Source organism: Ambystoma mexicanum, chromosome 3q (genome assembly GCF_040938575.1).
Source record: "Ambystoma mexicanum isolate Mex_15411 chromosome 3q, UKY_AmexF1_1, whole genome shotgun sequence".
In the NCBI taxonomy this organism is placed as follows: Eukaryota; Metazoa; Chordata; class Amphibia; order Caudata; family Ambystomatidae; genus Ambystoma; species Ambystoma mexicanum.
Genome location: NC_090926.1, coordinates 1,223,382,006 through 1,223,395,331, shown reverse-complemented (window position 1 = coordinate 1,223,395,331; position 13,326 = coordinate 1,223,382,006). Strand labels below are relative to the sequence as shown.

Here is a 13,326-nt window from a genome sequence, read left to right as displayed (position 1 = left end):
GCCGCCGCAATCCATGTAAAGGATGCAGGGGACACCTCTGCACCCCTTTACCCATTATACCATTTACGGGGAGCGGGCGACCCCTTAAATGGTGTAATGGGGTACACCTTTAACGGGTCAAACCACATCATTTTTGCTGTGATTTTTTATACAGGTGATATTTTTGCTGAGATTCTATCACTGCATACCCTAATAAAAAACGATTGCCAATCATTACAACTAAATTACAAAGTAGTGTGGGATAATGTTCACAAGAAAAGAAAGAAGTGTTCACCAAATCATAAAACAGGATGGTAGGGCTGGGGTCTCCCTCCTCCGCTTTTTTTTTCTCCACAGGATAAGGCAGGACCTTTGAGTACAGCACACTCGTGGGCCTCGCCAGCACTATGTTACATTTCCTTTCAACGATGCCAGGACCTTCTGGGTCTCTTGCCTTAGAAGGCCTGCTGAACGATAAACGATAAACAAAACAAAAGTTGCTTTGGTAATCTTTCACGTTGGGCGATTGCTCTTTGCCCTTTGGATCCCCCTCAGCCGGGCTCTGATCATTCGTACAGTGTTAGGCTTCCTTAATAGGGTTCACTAGGGCCTTTCACTCAAAACGCATAATTCGCCAATCTCAATGTTCTTTTGAACAACTATCCATTGTGGACATCCTTCAACCGAGTTCACACTTGTCGTCACAATGTTCATGTGTATATTCCGATTTTCCCTAAATATGCAGGCATCCCTCTGTCAGGTTCACATTTGCAAGCTTAAACTATTCATTGTGGACATCCCTCAGCCGGTTTCACACTTGTCGTCACAATGTTCATAGGTGTTAACACTATGCAGCATTCACTACCCTTGGTTTTCCAGCCCCCAGTCAGGCTTTCTCTTAGCCCCCAGTCAGGCTTCACACATTCACTGTTCAATCAGTTTTCTTCAATGTGTCAAAGACTTTTGAATGTACAAGGGGTTCTGCTTGTCCCTCCTAGGACCATTTTGACACTTCACACTGGCCTCTCCTAAGGCCTCTTGGTTCTCATAGTTTCAACACACACAACCCACAGGGTTTCGGTCACCGTCCTTCGAATGAGCGCCCTGCGACGCCTGACCCTTCTGCTTCTGAACCTTTTATTAGGGTTTCTTTAAAGCTCATTCACACAAGTTCTTTGTTCAACAAGGTTGCCGCCAAGGCCTCTTGGTTCTCATGGTTTCAACAAACACAACCCACACCCGTCACACCACACGCCAGCTAGTCTTCTCAGTCTTACGATTTCCACTTCAGAGGCTTCGCAGATCTGAGGTGAAAAGGGCAAGGGCAGATCCCCCTTTGTTGTCCCTCCAGGTCACGCTGCATGTCTCCTCCGCTTGAACTGCCGGTCCGGTGTGGCCGTTTCCTCGTGCGTGCGGCCTTGCTCGTATGGCGCTCTCATGCTCCGCCTTTTATCCTCGTTGGGAAGGGGAAGGGCAGACAAGTGTGCATAGTTATTGGTATTTGCCGGACTCTGCCTGGCCCTTGGGTTGGGACATGTCAGGTAAACAGTTTTGGTTTTAGTCTGTTGTTTGTCACAGTGTAAGAAAGTGTTTGTGTTGGAAAAGGAGGGGGTTAGAGTTTCTAGATATCCTACGGGGTAAAATGGGGAAAAGATGTCATAAGGAAGGGAGTGATTGGTCAACTCAGAAAGGGGAGATTTATAGGGTTTGTAAAATGAATATGGGGGATTGTGGGAACAGTAATGTTTTATCAAAGTATACTGGGAGTTTGTGAAAGAATAATCAGAGGGACGTGGAGAATGACTGGGAGCATTCGGGTAGGAAACAGAGATTCTGGGAGATATGGTTTTCGAGTGCAACAGTGTTTCTAATGGATTTACCAGATGCAGCGGGAATGTTGGATTCTGGTAAAGGAGGTTCATTGGGTGGAAGGAAAATCGAGTTGGTCCAGCCTATAAAAGCCTCAAGGACCTCGTCTTCCTCGTCCCTTTCTCCAGTAAAATACCGTCCCTGGTGCATTCCCCTCGGCTCCCCTACCCATGTGATCCTCCCTCGCCCATCCCCCCCAGATTTGCTATATGAGAGCACCAGCCCTTCCCTGGCCACCTGAAAAGGGGATTCTCGATGTCTGCTTGTGAGAATACCCTCAGGTTTCTCACAGAAAGGTCTGAGACTTTTAAGCTCTGACATAATTAAATCAAGTACAGGGTCTCTCTGTGCTTTATTAGGCAATGGAGGGTCAACCTTGGGTCTCTTCGAGTTGCTGTTGATTGATTCTTTTTTGAGTGGTTGTTTTCCTTGCTTGTTTTGATGAGTATGTTCTGGTTTTGAATGTCTAGGAAAGATGCTGGTGGAGATCCTTGCGCAATGCTGTCTGTAGAGTAGGAGTGGTCGGAGGGTAGGCCATCTTTAGTGCCAGCTTCCCTTCTTTTGCTTAGCTCCTGCTTACTCTGTAGGAAACACTCACACCTACAAAGGTTTACAGAATAGGTTCTTGAGATGCAGGTCTGGTAGGAAATACTTCTATGACTGATCTCTGCCATTTCTCAAAGTGGTTGTTGAACCAGAAGATGTGTACTAATATGAAAGTAGAACCACTTTCCACTCTTGCAACCCTGGCTGAAATGCACTAGGAATCCAGAGTTTACGCTGGGAGTGCCAGCAGTGCTTGTGGTTCCAGGCTGCAATCTTGGATAACATGAGGTGTGTTGACACCCTTTACTCAATCTTACACAGTCTGGCAGCTGATTGCTGTATCGTTTCCTCAGTTAGGATGGACGGACAGACTGGGAATGAATTTGGAGGCTGCAGGGATCGGTGCCGAGGAGGAACAAGTGATAACAGCTTGGTACCAGTTCACATCACATCACAGACCTCACGAATAATGAGAACTTTTAGACCACATGGCAGTGTTAGACATGGTAGGTTTAGAAAATCATAAGGCTTATTAGGATTCTTAATTAATATTCTTCTCCGTAACCCTTAATATATGACTCACCATGTAGCTGATTCATAAGTGTGAAGAGACTGAGCGCCTATGCAGTGTATTCCAGACCATTGCTGAATACCAGGGTTTACTTTGTGTCTTTGCAGTGCTTGGGTGATGGATCAGCGGGAGAAAAGGATGTAAGACACACCCCAGCTGTGTTCATGGGCTTGTATTTTAGACGCTTTGCTCCTATGGCGGCAGCTGTAGTAATCAGGATCAATAGAGCCCTCGTGTTGAGATAGCTGAGAAAAGGTTAAAAAAAAAACTAAAAAAAGTCTGTTTTTTAAAAAAAATACTACTAGAACTGCATTGCGTAGAGCATCCTTTGAGATTGGCAAGATGTGCATGGATTTAATGTACAGGCCGTGTCTGCAGCAGCTCCGGTAATCCAGTAATTAAATATATTTAGCTAACTGGTAGGCACACCTCCTAATTATTACGCGTGAGAGAGTAGTGTTTATCACTGTGAGGAGGTGGCAGGCAAACTCGCTTTTCTTATTGTTCAAATGCGGGAACGGTGCTTGTATTTACCTCCTCCACCAGCCTCTGGAATACAATCTTAAACTTGCGGCTTGACGGCGTGCGCTTCTGGCATACCTGCCTACATTTGAAAATCAAAATTCCTGAGATGTATGCCCCACCCACAGCCACACGAGCCTCCGCCCATTTGCACATGGCTCTCCCACACACCCTGGCCACCAGTCAAAAAGGTAAACTCGGTTGTTGTAGCTGTCATTAGAAACATTTTCTCCGCCTTTATTTTGCTTACTATAGCACTGAAAATCATTCATTCAATGCTAGTAAGCAAAATGAAGGCGGCGCCGCCACCGAAATAATGCTGCTTTCAATCCAATGGCATGGATTGTAAGCAGCATTATTACGGTGGTCGCATTGAGGCAAAGTGGGCACGAACATTTCCCGCCGTTTCCGGGTCCAGCGGCAGCCAATCAGGTGGAGAATATGACGGGACCCGGAAAGACTGACAAAATTCCTGAGATTGCAGGGTCTTTTCAGGAGACGGGGAGAAATGCCTACAATTCCAAAGTCTCCAGAAAAATTCCGGGGGTTAGGCAGTTATGGCTTCTGGGGGTTATGCAAGGTGGGAGACCTATGCAAACAACCATCCTAGCATACCTGCCCACATTCCCAAAAGCAAAACGTGGGGAATGAGGTCACTGATGCCACGCCCTTTCCCCCAAGACCCTGCCACCCGTCGCGACCACTTAAAGAAAAAAAATATATACAAATACGGCTGAGAGACACCCAAACATACAAATAAAATAAAAAGAGCAGTCTTTCTTTTCTTTTTTGCGTGTGCGCGGGTCTCACTCTTCATAATGGTGCAGGAGATGCTGCTAACTGGGCACCGGCCTTCAGATCTGTCACAGATCCTCAGTTTCTACCCTCACCTCGATGTGCTAGGCCACAAACTGTATTTGCATTCAATCACATCGAGGTGTGGGCGGATTTCCTTGGATTGCGGGAAACCCCAGAGACTCCACGCTCTTCCCCGGAGACCCGGAGAAGAGCGTAAAAACCCGGAGTCCCCAGGGTAAACCCAGAGACTAGGCAGGTATGATCCGCAGGCATTAGGCAAATCGGCTTAGTGATGAGGGCAGGAGGGTCCAAGACCTGGCTCTATTTCCAGACCTTGTATGCATTATATGCACTCACTCGTTGCTTATGTGGGTTCAAAGTCCAATGCTTTTACCTTTTGTTGGAAGTATGTTACGCCACCATTTCCTTTGTCTGTCCCCCACAGCACACGTGGTCATCCGAACACGGGATGCAAAATGCCACTTTTCGTATTCCTTTTGTCACATAAGCTTCTTCACTTATTCTTCACTACTTCTGACGTCCAGAGATGCTTTTATATTGTTTTTAATTCATTTATTACGGTTGTGCTAGTCTTTGAAGACTGGACAGAGCAGAGCAAAACGCTCAAACGTCCATTTTCAGTGGTGCCAAGCCACGCCCCCACTTCGTGATTTCTAGCCACTAAGCTATGTCTATCTTCTTCTTGCTGATAGATTTTATCCATCAGCTGTGATTTTTGGATACCGAGGCTTGAGCCTCATTATTCCAATTTCCTGGGTTGAGTATGTGGTCAGGGGTTAGGATTCTTCTTGATCTGTGTGGACTTGTCACAGAAGGGCTTGTTTCACAGGTTCTTCGTCGTGATGGGCCACAGGTAGCGATCAAAAGGGTTTGCAGTGGTGGCAGTGAGTCTTCTGATCAGAAGGTTCAGGTGCTGATCCAGTCCTTGGCAGAAGTTCTTACTCAGGTTCGCTAGATGTTCGTCCAACATCTCAATGTCCAGGTCTCTGTGAAGGTCTGCTATCCTTGTGCAGATTGGAGCTCCAGACGATATTCGCAGGGCCTTGTTCTGGACTATCTGAAGACTCTTCCAGTATCGCTCATGGCAGGTCATCCAAGCTGGTGTGGCATACGTCAGTGTAGGTCTGATGATCGCCTTGTAGACGTTGATCTTTGTCCGGAGGGGCATGGACTTGATCTTCACAAGTGGGTACAGCACTGCCATCTTTCCTGTTGCCTTCTGCTGAGTATTCTTGATATGGTTTCCCCAGGTGAGTTTGCTGTTCAGGATCACACGAAGGTAGCGGCTGCTGCTCCCACTTGATGGTCTCCCCGTTGAGGCTGATGAGCGGGCGCTCCTTGATCTTCTTTCTAGTGAACAGTGTTGCAGTTGTCTTGCTGGTGTTGAGGTCTATCCACCAGTCGCTGTACCATGTCGAGATGGTCCAATGAAGTTTGCAGGTTCTTTACCACTTCCTTTTCGCTGAATGACTGGGAGATGAATGCAACATCGTCCGCATACAGTGCCAGGTCGGTCTTGTGGAGATCTGTCGGGATGTAGTCGGTGAACATGTTGAACAGGAAGAATTCGAGGTTCTATCCCTGTGGCACGCCTGCTCGGAGGGGATGTGATGATGACATCTCAGACCGTGTGGTGACATGGAAGGTGCACTCTCCCAGGTAGCTTGCAATCGTCTTAACCAGGTACTTCGGAAATCCCAGGCCAATCATATTGTGCAGCAGGCCCTTGTGCCAGACTCGGTCGAATGCCACTAAACTGTGTGTCCTATGCCCTTATTGAACTTGTGGCGTGAGTTCAGGGTTGTGACCTGATTCAAGGGCACCGTCCTAGGTCAAAAGCAGTCTTCAGTTGCCAAGTGTGGCTTGGACTGCTAAAGATGCACTTTGGGACCTGAATCTGCTTCTGATTGGCTGAATGGGATACTAGTCTTGATGTTGCGGTACCAACAATGTTAATTAGAGACCCAACGTCAAAGATAAGGGCATGGATTGGCTATGTTTGGGGACGTCTCTGTTGGAATTGAAATGCAGGGGAACCCCATGATCAGATATCTTAGGTCGTTTCCAACTACTATCTGTCAACGCGTCATGCCCTCCAATGGATGGCAGTCGACAGTGACAGTTTCCAGTCTCTGGTGGAATAGCGATGACTCCAGTGGCAATGGAGAAGATCAGCAGGCAAGCTGATCTGTGTAATAGCCACTGGAGAAGGTTAAACTGCCTGAGAGTGGAGCAGCTGTCTGGGGCAGTCATCCTGGTTACAGTTAATGGAATAAGCAGTCAGTGTCTAGCAGCTGCAGTTTAGATGGATGCAAAGGATCTTAGAGCCCCAACAGTTCTTACAAAGGTTTTCTACTGATTGATGCTTCATATTGACAGACCTCAGACTTTGTACAGGGTCAATACCCTGAGTGTCCAATGCTTCCTAATCTTCATGCCAGAAAATTGCCTGGATGAGCAGCAAAGCTTTCATAGGAGCACAGGACTTTTGGATCACAGATCCTGACTTGGATCACTGATCCTGACTCTTCAACAGCTTTCCGCAACCTATGCATCTCTCTCTCTCTCTCTCTCTCTCTCTCTCTCTCTCGCTCTCCATTCTACCCTATGGTCTGAAGCACACTGCTGGCCACACCTTAGATGCTCTTATCTCCACAGACTTCCCTCTCTCTCTATCCCTCTCACAACCCCACTCTCACGGACTGATCACTCTCTTATTTCCACTCACTTGAAGCTTTCCTCTCCTTTTGCACCGGCACACCCTGCATTGCCTCCGATCTTCAAGGTCATCCAACCCATGAAAAAAGTGTCAGTGGCTGCCTTTGCCTCCACCTACTCTCCTCCTCCTACTCTTGCGTCTGACTCCCACCCTGATACAGCCCTCTCTAACTTTTTCCTTTCCAACTCCAAGACTCTCAACATCTTGGTCCCTCTTATGAGAGTCCGACTGAAGCCTGCCAAAAAGTGCAACTCTTGGTATGACTCTGACCTGGCTGACCTTAAAAGCAAGTGCAGGGCAGCGGAACGGAAATGGGGATCTTCAGGTGGACCCCTGCCCCTCCAAAACCATCAAGGACAACATTGACTCTCTAGCTCCAGCCTTGGTAAACCTCTGCAACCTCTCCTTCGCCACTGGAGTATTCCCCACTTCTCTCAAACAATCTCTTGTGCACACTCTGCTTAAAAACCCCTCTTTCGACCCCATTATTCCGGCAAACTATCACTGATCTCCATCACTTTCATGGCCAAACTCCTGGAGAAGGTGTCCATCTCTCAGCTTACCCTCCACACTGAATCTGTTGGTTGTCTCCATGACAAGCAGTCTGGCTTTAGAGCACCAAGAGGCATAGAAACTGTTCTTCTGAACACCTGAGAAGACCTGCTCTCAAACCTTGACTCTAACTCTCCCATTGTCCTCATTCTTTTTGACTTCTCCTCTGTTTTCGATACGGTAAACCACAACATCCTGATCTTCTGTCTCTGTGAGACCCTGGGCATCACTGATCAGGCCTTGGTGTGGCTAGCATCCTTTCTCTCGGACCGTCCTTGCCAGATATAACTCCGCTATCACTCTTTCTACTTGGGGTGTCCCCCAGGGATCTGATCTTTCCCCCTGGTTTTTCAATGTCTACATGGCCACTTTGGTCAGCATGATCTCTGCCATTACCGCCAACTTTCAGTGTTATGCGGATGACACACAGCTCTCTTTCAGGCTACCCTCGGCCTCTTCCTCCTCCTCGCTCATCCCTGACTGTCTGCAATTCAGTCCTGTGCTGCTAGTGATCTCTGCCTTAATGCCAATAAGGCAGAGATCATCCTCATTGGAACCCGTGCTCCTACGTTCCCACTTTCACTCTGACCAGCCACTCTTGGGCCTGCGCACTCACCCATTAGTGAGGCAATACATATGGGGGGGGTCATCTTCAACTCTACTCTCCCTCTCTTCGCACATCTCAGACTTGTCCAAAAAGTCCCACTACCAGCTACACCTCCTCAGGAGGTATTTACCTTTTCTCACCGTTCCCAGAGGCTCACCGTCTCCAGAGCCCTGGTTCTCTCCAGACTGGACTATTGCAACAGTCTCTTCCTCAATCTTCCTACTTCTACTCTCCAACCTCTTCAACTTCCACTGGCTCCCTGTAGCTGAAAGGATCAAGTTCAGGTTCCTCTGTATAGTACACAAGGCTCTCCTTCCAGAGCCCTCCACTCGGCCTCCTCCAACTCTCTGCGGGTGAGCCATTTTTCCAAACAGAGATTTGGGGGTAGATCCTTATCCTCTGCAGGTGCCTGCCACTGGAGCAGCCTACCTGCCTCTCTCTGTCTTGAGGCAGACCTCCTTGAGTTCTGGAAACTCCTCAAGAACTTCCTCTTCTCTTCCTCTTTTTCTCTCCCTCTCCCTCGCTAACCTCCTTTCTCTTATCTCCTGCTTCCTGCCTTCCGACCTGCTCAGTTCGGTGAATGGTCGCCTGGTGCACCTCCAGAGCCTCACAATTCCCAGGCTACCCTGCCAGTCCTGCACTTGCCTCCGGGGCAATCACTCTGCCTGCACTACTGCACTTGGAATACGTTCCATTATAGTGGCAACCACTCTGCACTTAACCCTGGCCCCTGCTAGACTAGGTGCACTTGTACCCCTCCCTCACACTTCCTGTCTGTGCACAAGCACGACTTTGAATGTACTAGGCTAAGCAGGTATGTCTGTCCTATCCTCCTCTGTCCCCACTCCCTTGCTTGGTTGTGCCTGAAATACTCATCCATATGCGCACTGATAACCAACATTTTTGTATTTGTATCTCCTCCCTCTCTCCCAACCCTCTCTCCCCACTCTTTTCTCATGCACTTATATCAGTAGAAAAGCCTCTGGCCTAGTATGCTAGTTATTGTGGTTTAGATCATTAGGATTATTGAAGACCTAAGAATGAGGTTGATATCCCCTTGTTCTCTTCCCGCCTTGAAGGGCTTTGAAGCATTTCACTTGTGTACAAGCGTTTTACAAATAAACAATTACAATTGCAGGCGAAGGGAGTGCCTGTTGCTCAGTTCACTATGGTCTGTTGAGATGTCTGGTGTACTCAGACACTGGCAAGGTTTACCACCAGATTGGTCTTGGCAAGGTACTGTCCAGCAGACTATATCGGGACTCATCGACAAGGTAAGGAGGCAAGCTCTTGAGTTAAATATGGAATTTGGAAGCTGGATGAATACTAAGCTTTCAGCAGAAAGATGCATCCTACAAACCTTTTGGTTGCCGCCCCTTCACTGCAGGGATGACAAATACAATCATTTGTAGGCTATTTTCCAGGCGTTATCTCAGGTGTGGATTCCAGCAGGATGCCAGAAACCTGTTCACTCAACCATCCATTGTTGAGGTTTTTCACTATAGCACTCGCTCTCCGAGTCAGACAGTGGACATGACCCTGTTTGGCTACTCACTCTCTCATAGGAACAAAGTAAAGCCACTGCACTCTGTAATTAACCAAGTCGAGAGGTTCCCAGTAGGGGAAATCTTCGGAGTACAGCAGGTTGTTCCCCAGTCAAGTTGTATACATATATCGCAAGTTGCCAACACCAGAGGAATCCAAACAGCTGAGCGTGTAGGGTTTCTCACACATAGAACAGGGTGCCTTTGGAACACCCCAACGCTGAGAAGCTCAGGCCCTCTCACTCAGGGGCCAATCATAGAGTAAACTCCCTAATGAGACCCCAGATTAGGACTCGAGTGAAAAAGTTGATAAATTAGTGAGGGAAAAAAATCAAAAAAGTAAAGGGACCTCTCACCAGAGATCCAATTTTGCACTTTGCGTTGCTTTATCCCGACATTGTAGTAATATGCACAACCAGGCTCTATTGCACATGAAGATGGTCAGTGTTGTGTGGGCAAATGCCAGCTGGCTGTGCCGGCATATGAGTCAGGCCTGTGCAGACAGGCCACCAACCGGGTTACCACCTCTAGCGACTGGCTTATGTGTGGGGCATGACAGGTCTTGCGGACAGACGACGGGCTAATATGGGCATAGGCTTACCTTTCCTTCAGCACAGGGTGCTCCAGAATCACAGAGAGGTTTGCAAGTGCATGCATTGAGCCCAACTGGGTGAGCCGATGCATACCAACTACGCAGCACTGCACCGGCAGCAGCATAACAATGTAGGGTACATTCAAACTGCGCACATGGAAAATGGCGAAAGCAACCTTCTAGAAAATGGTGCGCTTGACTTGACTGCCTATTGCAACCTGCTGCACACCAGCAAAGTGTCTGCTTTCTGCTGCACTCTATCAACTGATTGCTTTATAAAGTGCACTGCGCAGCATGCCCTGAGCCGGACGTTGGAGCTTAGCGCATGTTCTGGCCCTTCAGAGCCACCACAGGTATTGACCTCACTAAGTTGCACGACTCATAATAATAGAACCTTGAAGGCGAGGCAGAGGGTCATGCAGTGGGATTTGTAATGGCATGCCACTCAACCAGAATATGTTGGATTTCCAAGAAAAGAGTAATGTCAGAATTTGTTTTGGGGGGTTGATGATTAGATGCACACCTCTCAACCTACTGCTTTACCAAAGGGGATGAAGTCAGATGTTTCTGTAGGGGAATCCCCTTGAAATCAACAAAAATGAAAAATACAGTAGAAGGGGGATTGCCATTGTGAGACACAGGGCTTTTGGAGAGGGTGAATATTAGTCGACTGTGCAAGACCTTGACACCCTCCAAACAAGGCTAATTTTAGTGATTTCACGGAAGTCAATGGACAGTCTCAGTTTCACTGAAAGGTGATGAAGGTTTGCTGGGAGGGTGATAAACTGGGAGGGTGATAACACTGAAGTCTAAGCTGGGAAGGTGAAGATGAGTCCAAGGACGGTGGCCCTATTAAAATAAGGATGTGTTCAGACTGGGCATGGATCTGCGGTGAACTCATGGTGAACCCATGGATGAGAACTATCATGGCAGGCGCCATGGATGAAATGAGGCTATGAGGCTAAATGCCACTGTCACTTAATTTGGTACACTTTATTTTAACAGTGCAGCGAAAACCACGTGTTTGTTGAGCATGTGTGCCTTCGCCGTGTATTGAAACCGAGCTACATTTTTTCAAGTGGGTCATTGTCACCATGAGTAGGCCTGTGCCATTTTGACCATGTACAGTATTTGGGAGTAAATACCAACCGTGTGTCTTGTTTAAAACATCTTTTTTGCAATGCTGTATCAATGGGTGTGTTGTCTTCTGTGGTGTGTGCTTGCCCTTTCTCCAATAGGTTTCTCAGGACATTTCTCACTGAAAGGTAATATGGTTGTAAATACTGCAAACATACCTCCTTCCAGTATTAATCTGAACATCTCTTCCTTGTAAGGTTTGCCAACGGGTCTCTCTCTCGATGCCATGGCCTGGCCCTAGTTACTTTATGTTGAGGAAAACATTCTTGTTTCCCTAACGGGTTCAGCCGCTGCTGATCCAGAGCGGAAAGAGCACAGATTTGATGGGCAGCCATCTAGCGTCAGTGGGCATAGGTGATCGTATGGCTCACTCGGTTTACTAGGTGTCAGAGTAATGCTCTTTTCTCAAAATAATATAGTTGATAGGTTCTATATCAAATAGTTTTTCACCCAATTACTGGTCGTGCATGGAAGAAATTGACAATACAATATGAGTAGTAAGAACATCATGTAATAACACATGACATTTTTACTTTGTTTGGTGAATTCAGTGTGAGTCAACTCTTTAACCAGTGATTAAGGTGATGTTTTGAGTTTGATCAGTCTTTTTTTAAATCAATGAATCTGCTTCATTGAATAGAACATATTGTTTTAATCCATTTGATAGTCCTCGATTGATACACTCAATACCAAATGTACCAAAAGCCACGAAAATGCTGAAGCAGTGTACAACAAAAAACTGCCATCCATAAAGACGCAATCAAATATATTCCTTTCAGAAAAGAAGTTGCCCACAAGTGCCTTTAAAACGCAGATTTTCTAGAAAATCTTTTTAGGGGATTTCTTAAACCTCCTTGTCAAGTGTTCCCTTTAAAAGAGCATTACATAATTCCTTCTAATGCCCAAACCTATCTTCCAGCTCTTCCAGCCACCACCAGTTGGCAAGAGAGGCGGCTGAGGCAGGGACTATTGCAACTCTGTGGGTTGCAGCAGTTGCCGGCATTTGCAGTGTGGGTAGGGTGCACCAGCAACAGCTGCTAGAAAGCTAGAAAGCCTTTGCAGAATTAGCTTTTAAAAAAAAAAAAAAAAAAAAAAAGAACACAAATTAACCACTGACTGACGTGGCAGAGTTCAGCTTGCACGAGAGGCCATCCGAGAGTGTAAACTAGTTCTCACTGAGGCGGCTCATGCAATGGTGGCCAATTTCTCAACATTCTAAGCAGGGGGAATGCCACTAAAAAACGGCAATAAACAGCTTCTGCATTTGCTGTGCCGCGCGATGCAAGGGCCGAATCAGTCTTGGGACACGTGCAATGTGCAATTTAATAACTAAACTCTTTACGCGCGCGACCATGGAGTGCAAAAGGGGTTGGGGGAATGCAGATACGTTTTCTGGTGCGTGTTAATACTTTGTTTGTTTTAATATCTGTGCAAGAATGGCGTAATGTTTGAGAAGTTATACGTGAACTGAGCCGATTTCTTGTCGCACGAACCAGGCCTAACCGTCTGCATGTTTCTCTTGCGCAGGTGGCCATGACCCCCCAGCGAAGAGCTCTGGGAGCAGCTTGGACGATCACCCTGCTCTTCGCCCTAGTGAAGGCCCAAGAAGACAGCTGCCTGACTGGCGGGAAGCACAAGTCCTCCCCAGGACCCGAGCCCCAGCTCTGGGAATGCCAGATGTACTCGGACAGTAAGTGGGACTGGGGCGCGGGGGAGGGGCACCTGGGCACAGCAGTACTCTGTGCAGAAGGGGACACAAAATGGCGGTCGTGGGTTATTAAGCAAAGTCTGACCATCTGGCCTACATACGCCAAGTATGATTAGCGGGCCGTGTGAGCCGCTAATCTTGGGCCTTGCCAACCAGCTTTC

At 47.4% G+C, this 13,326-nt stretch overlaps 1 protein-coding gene across 1 annotated transcript in view; it reads left to right on the top strand.

Annotated features, from left to right (window-relative positions):
- Positions 1 to 13,326, top strand: part of RTBDN (retbindin) — a 206,382-nt gene that overhangs the window by 102,871 nt on the left and 90,185 nt on the right. Inside the window, exon 2 of the mRNA XM_069604133.1 lies at positions 12,985 to 13,147. Coding sequence (XP_069460234.1) covers positions 12,991 to 13,147 — 157 coding nt within the window. The 5' untranslated portion in view covers positions 12,985 to 12,990. The remainder of the gene's footprint in view (positions 1 to 12,984; positions 13,148 to 13,326) is intronic.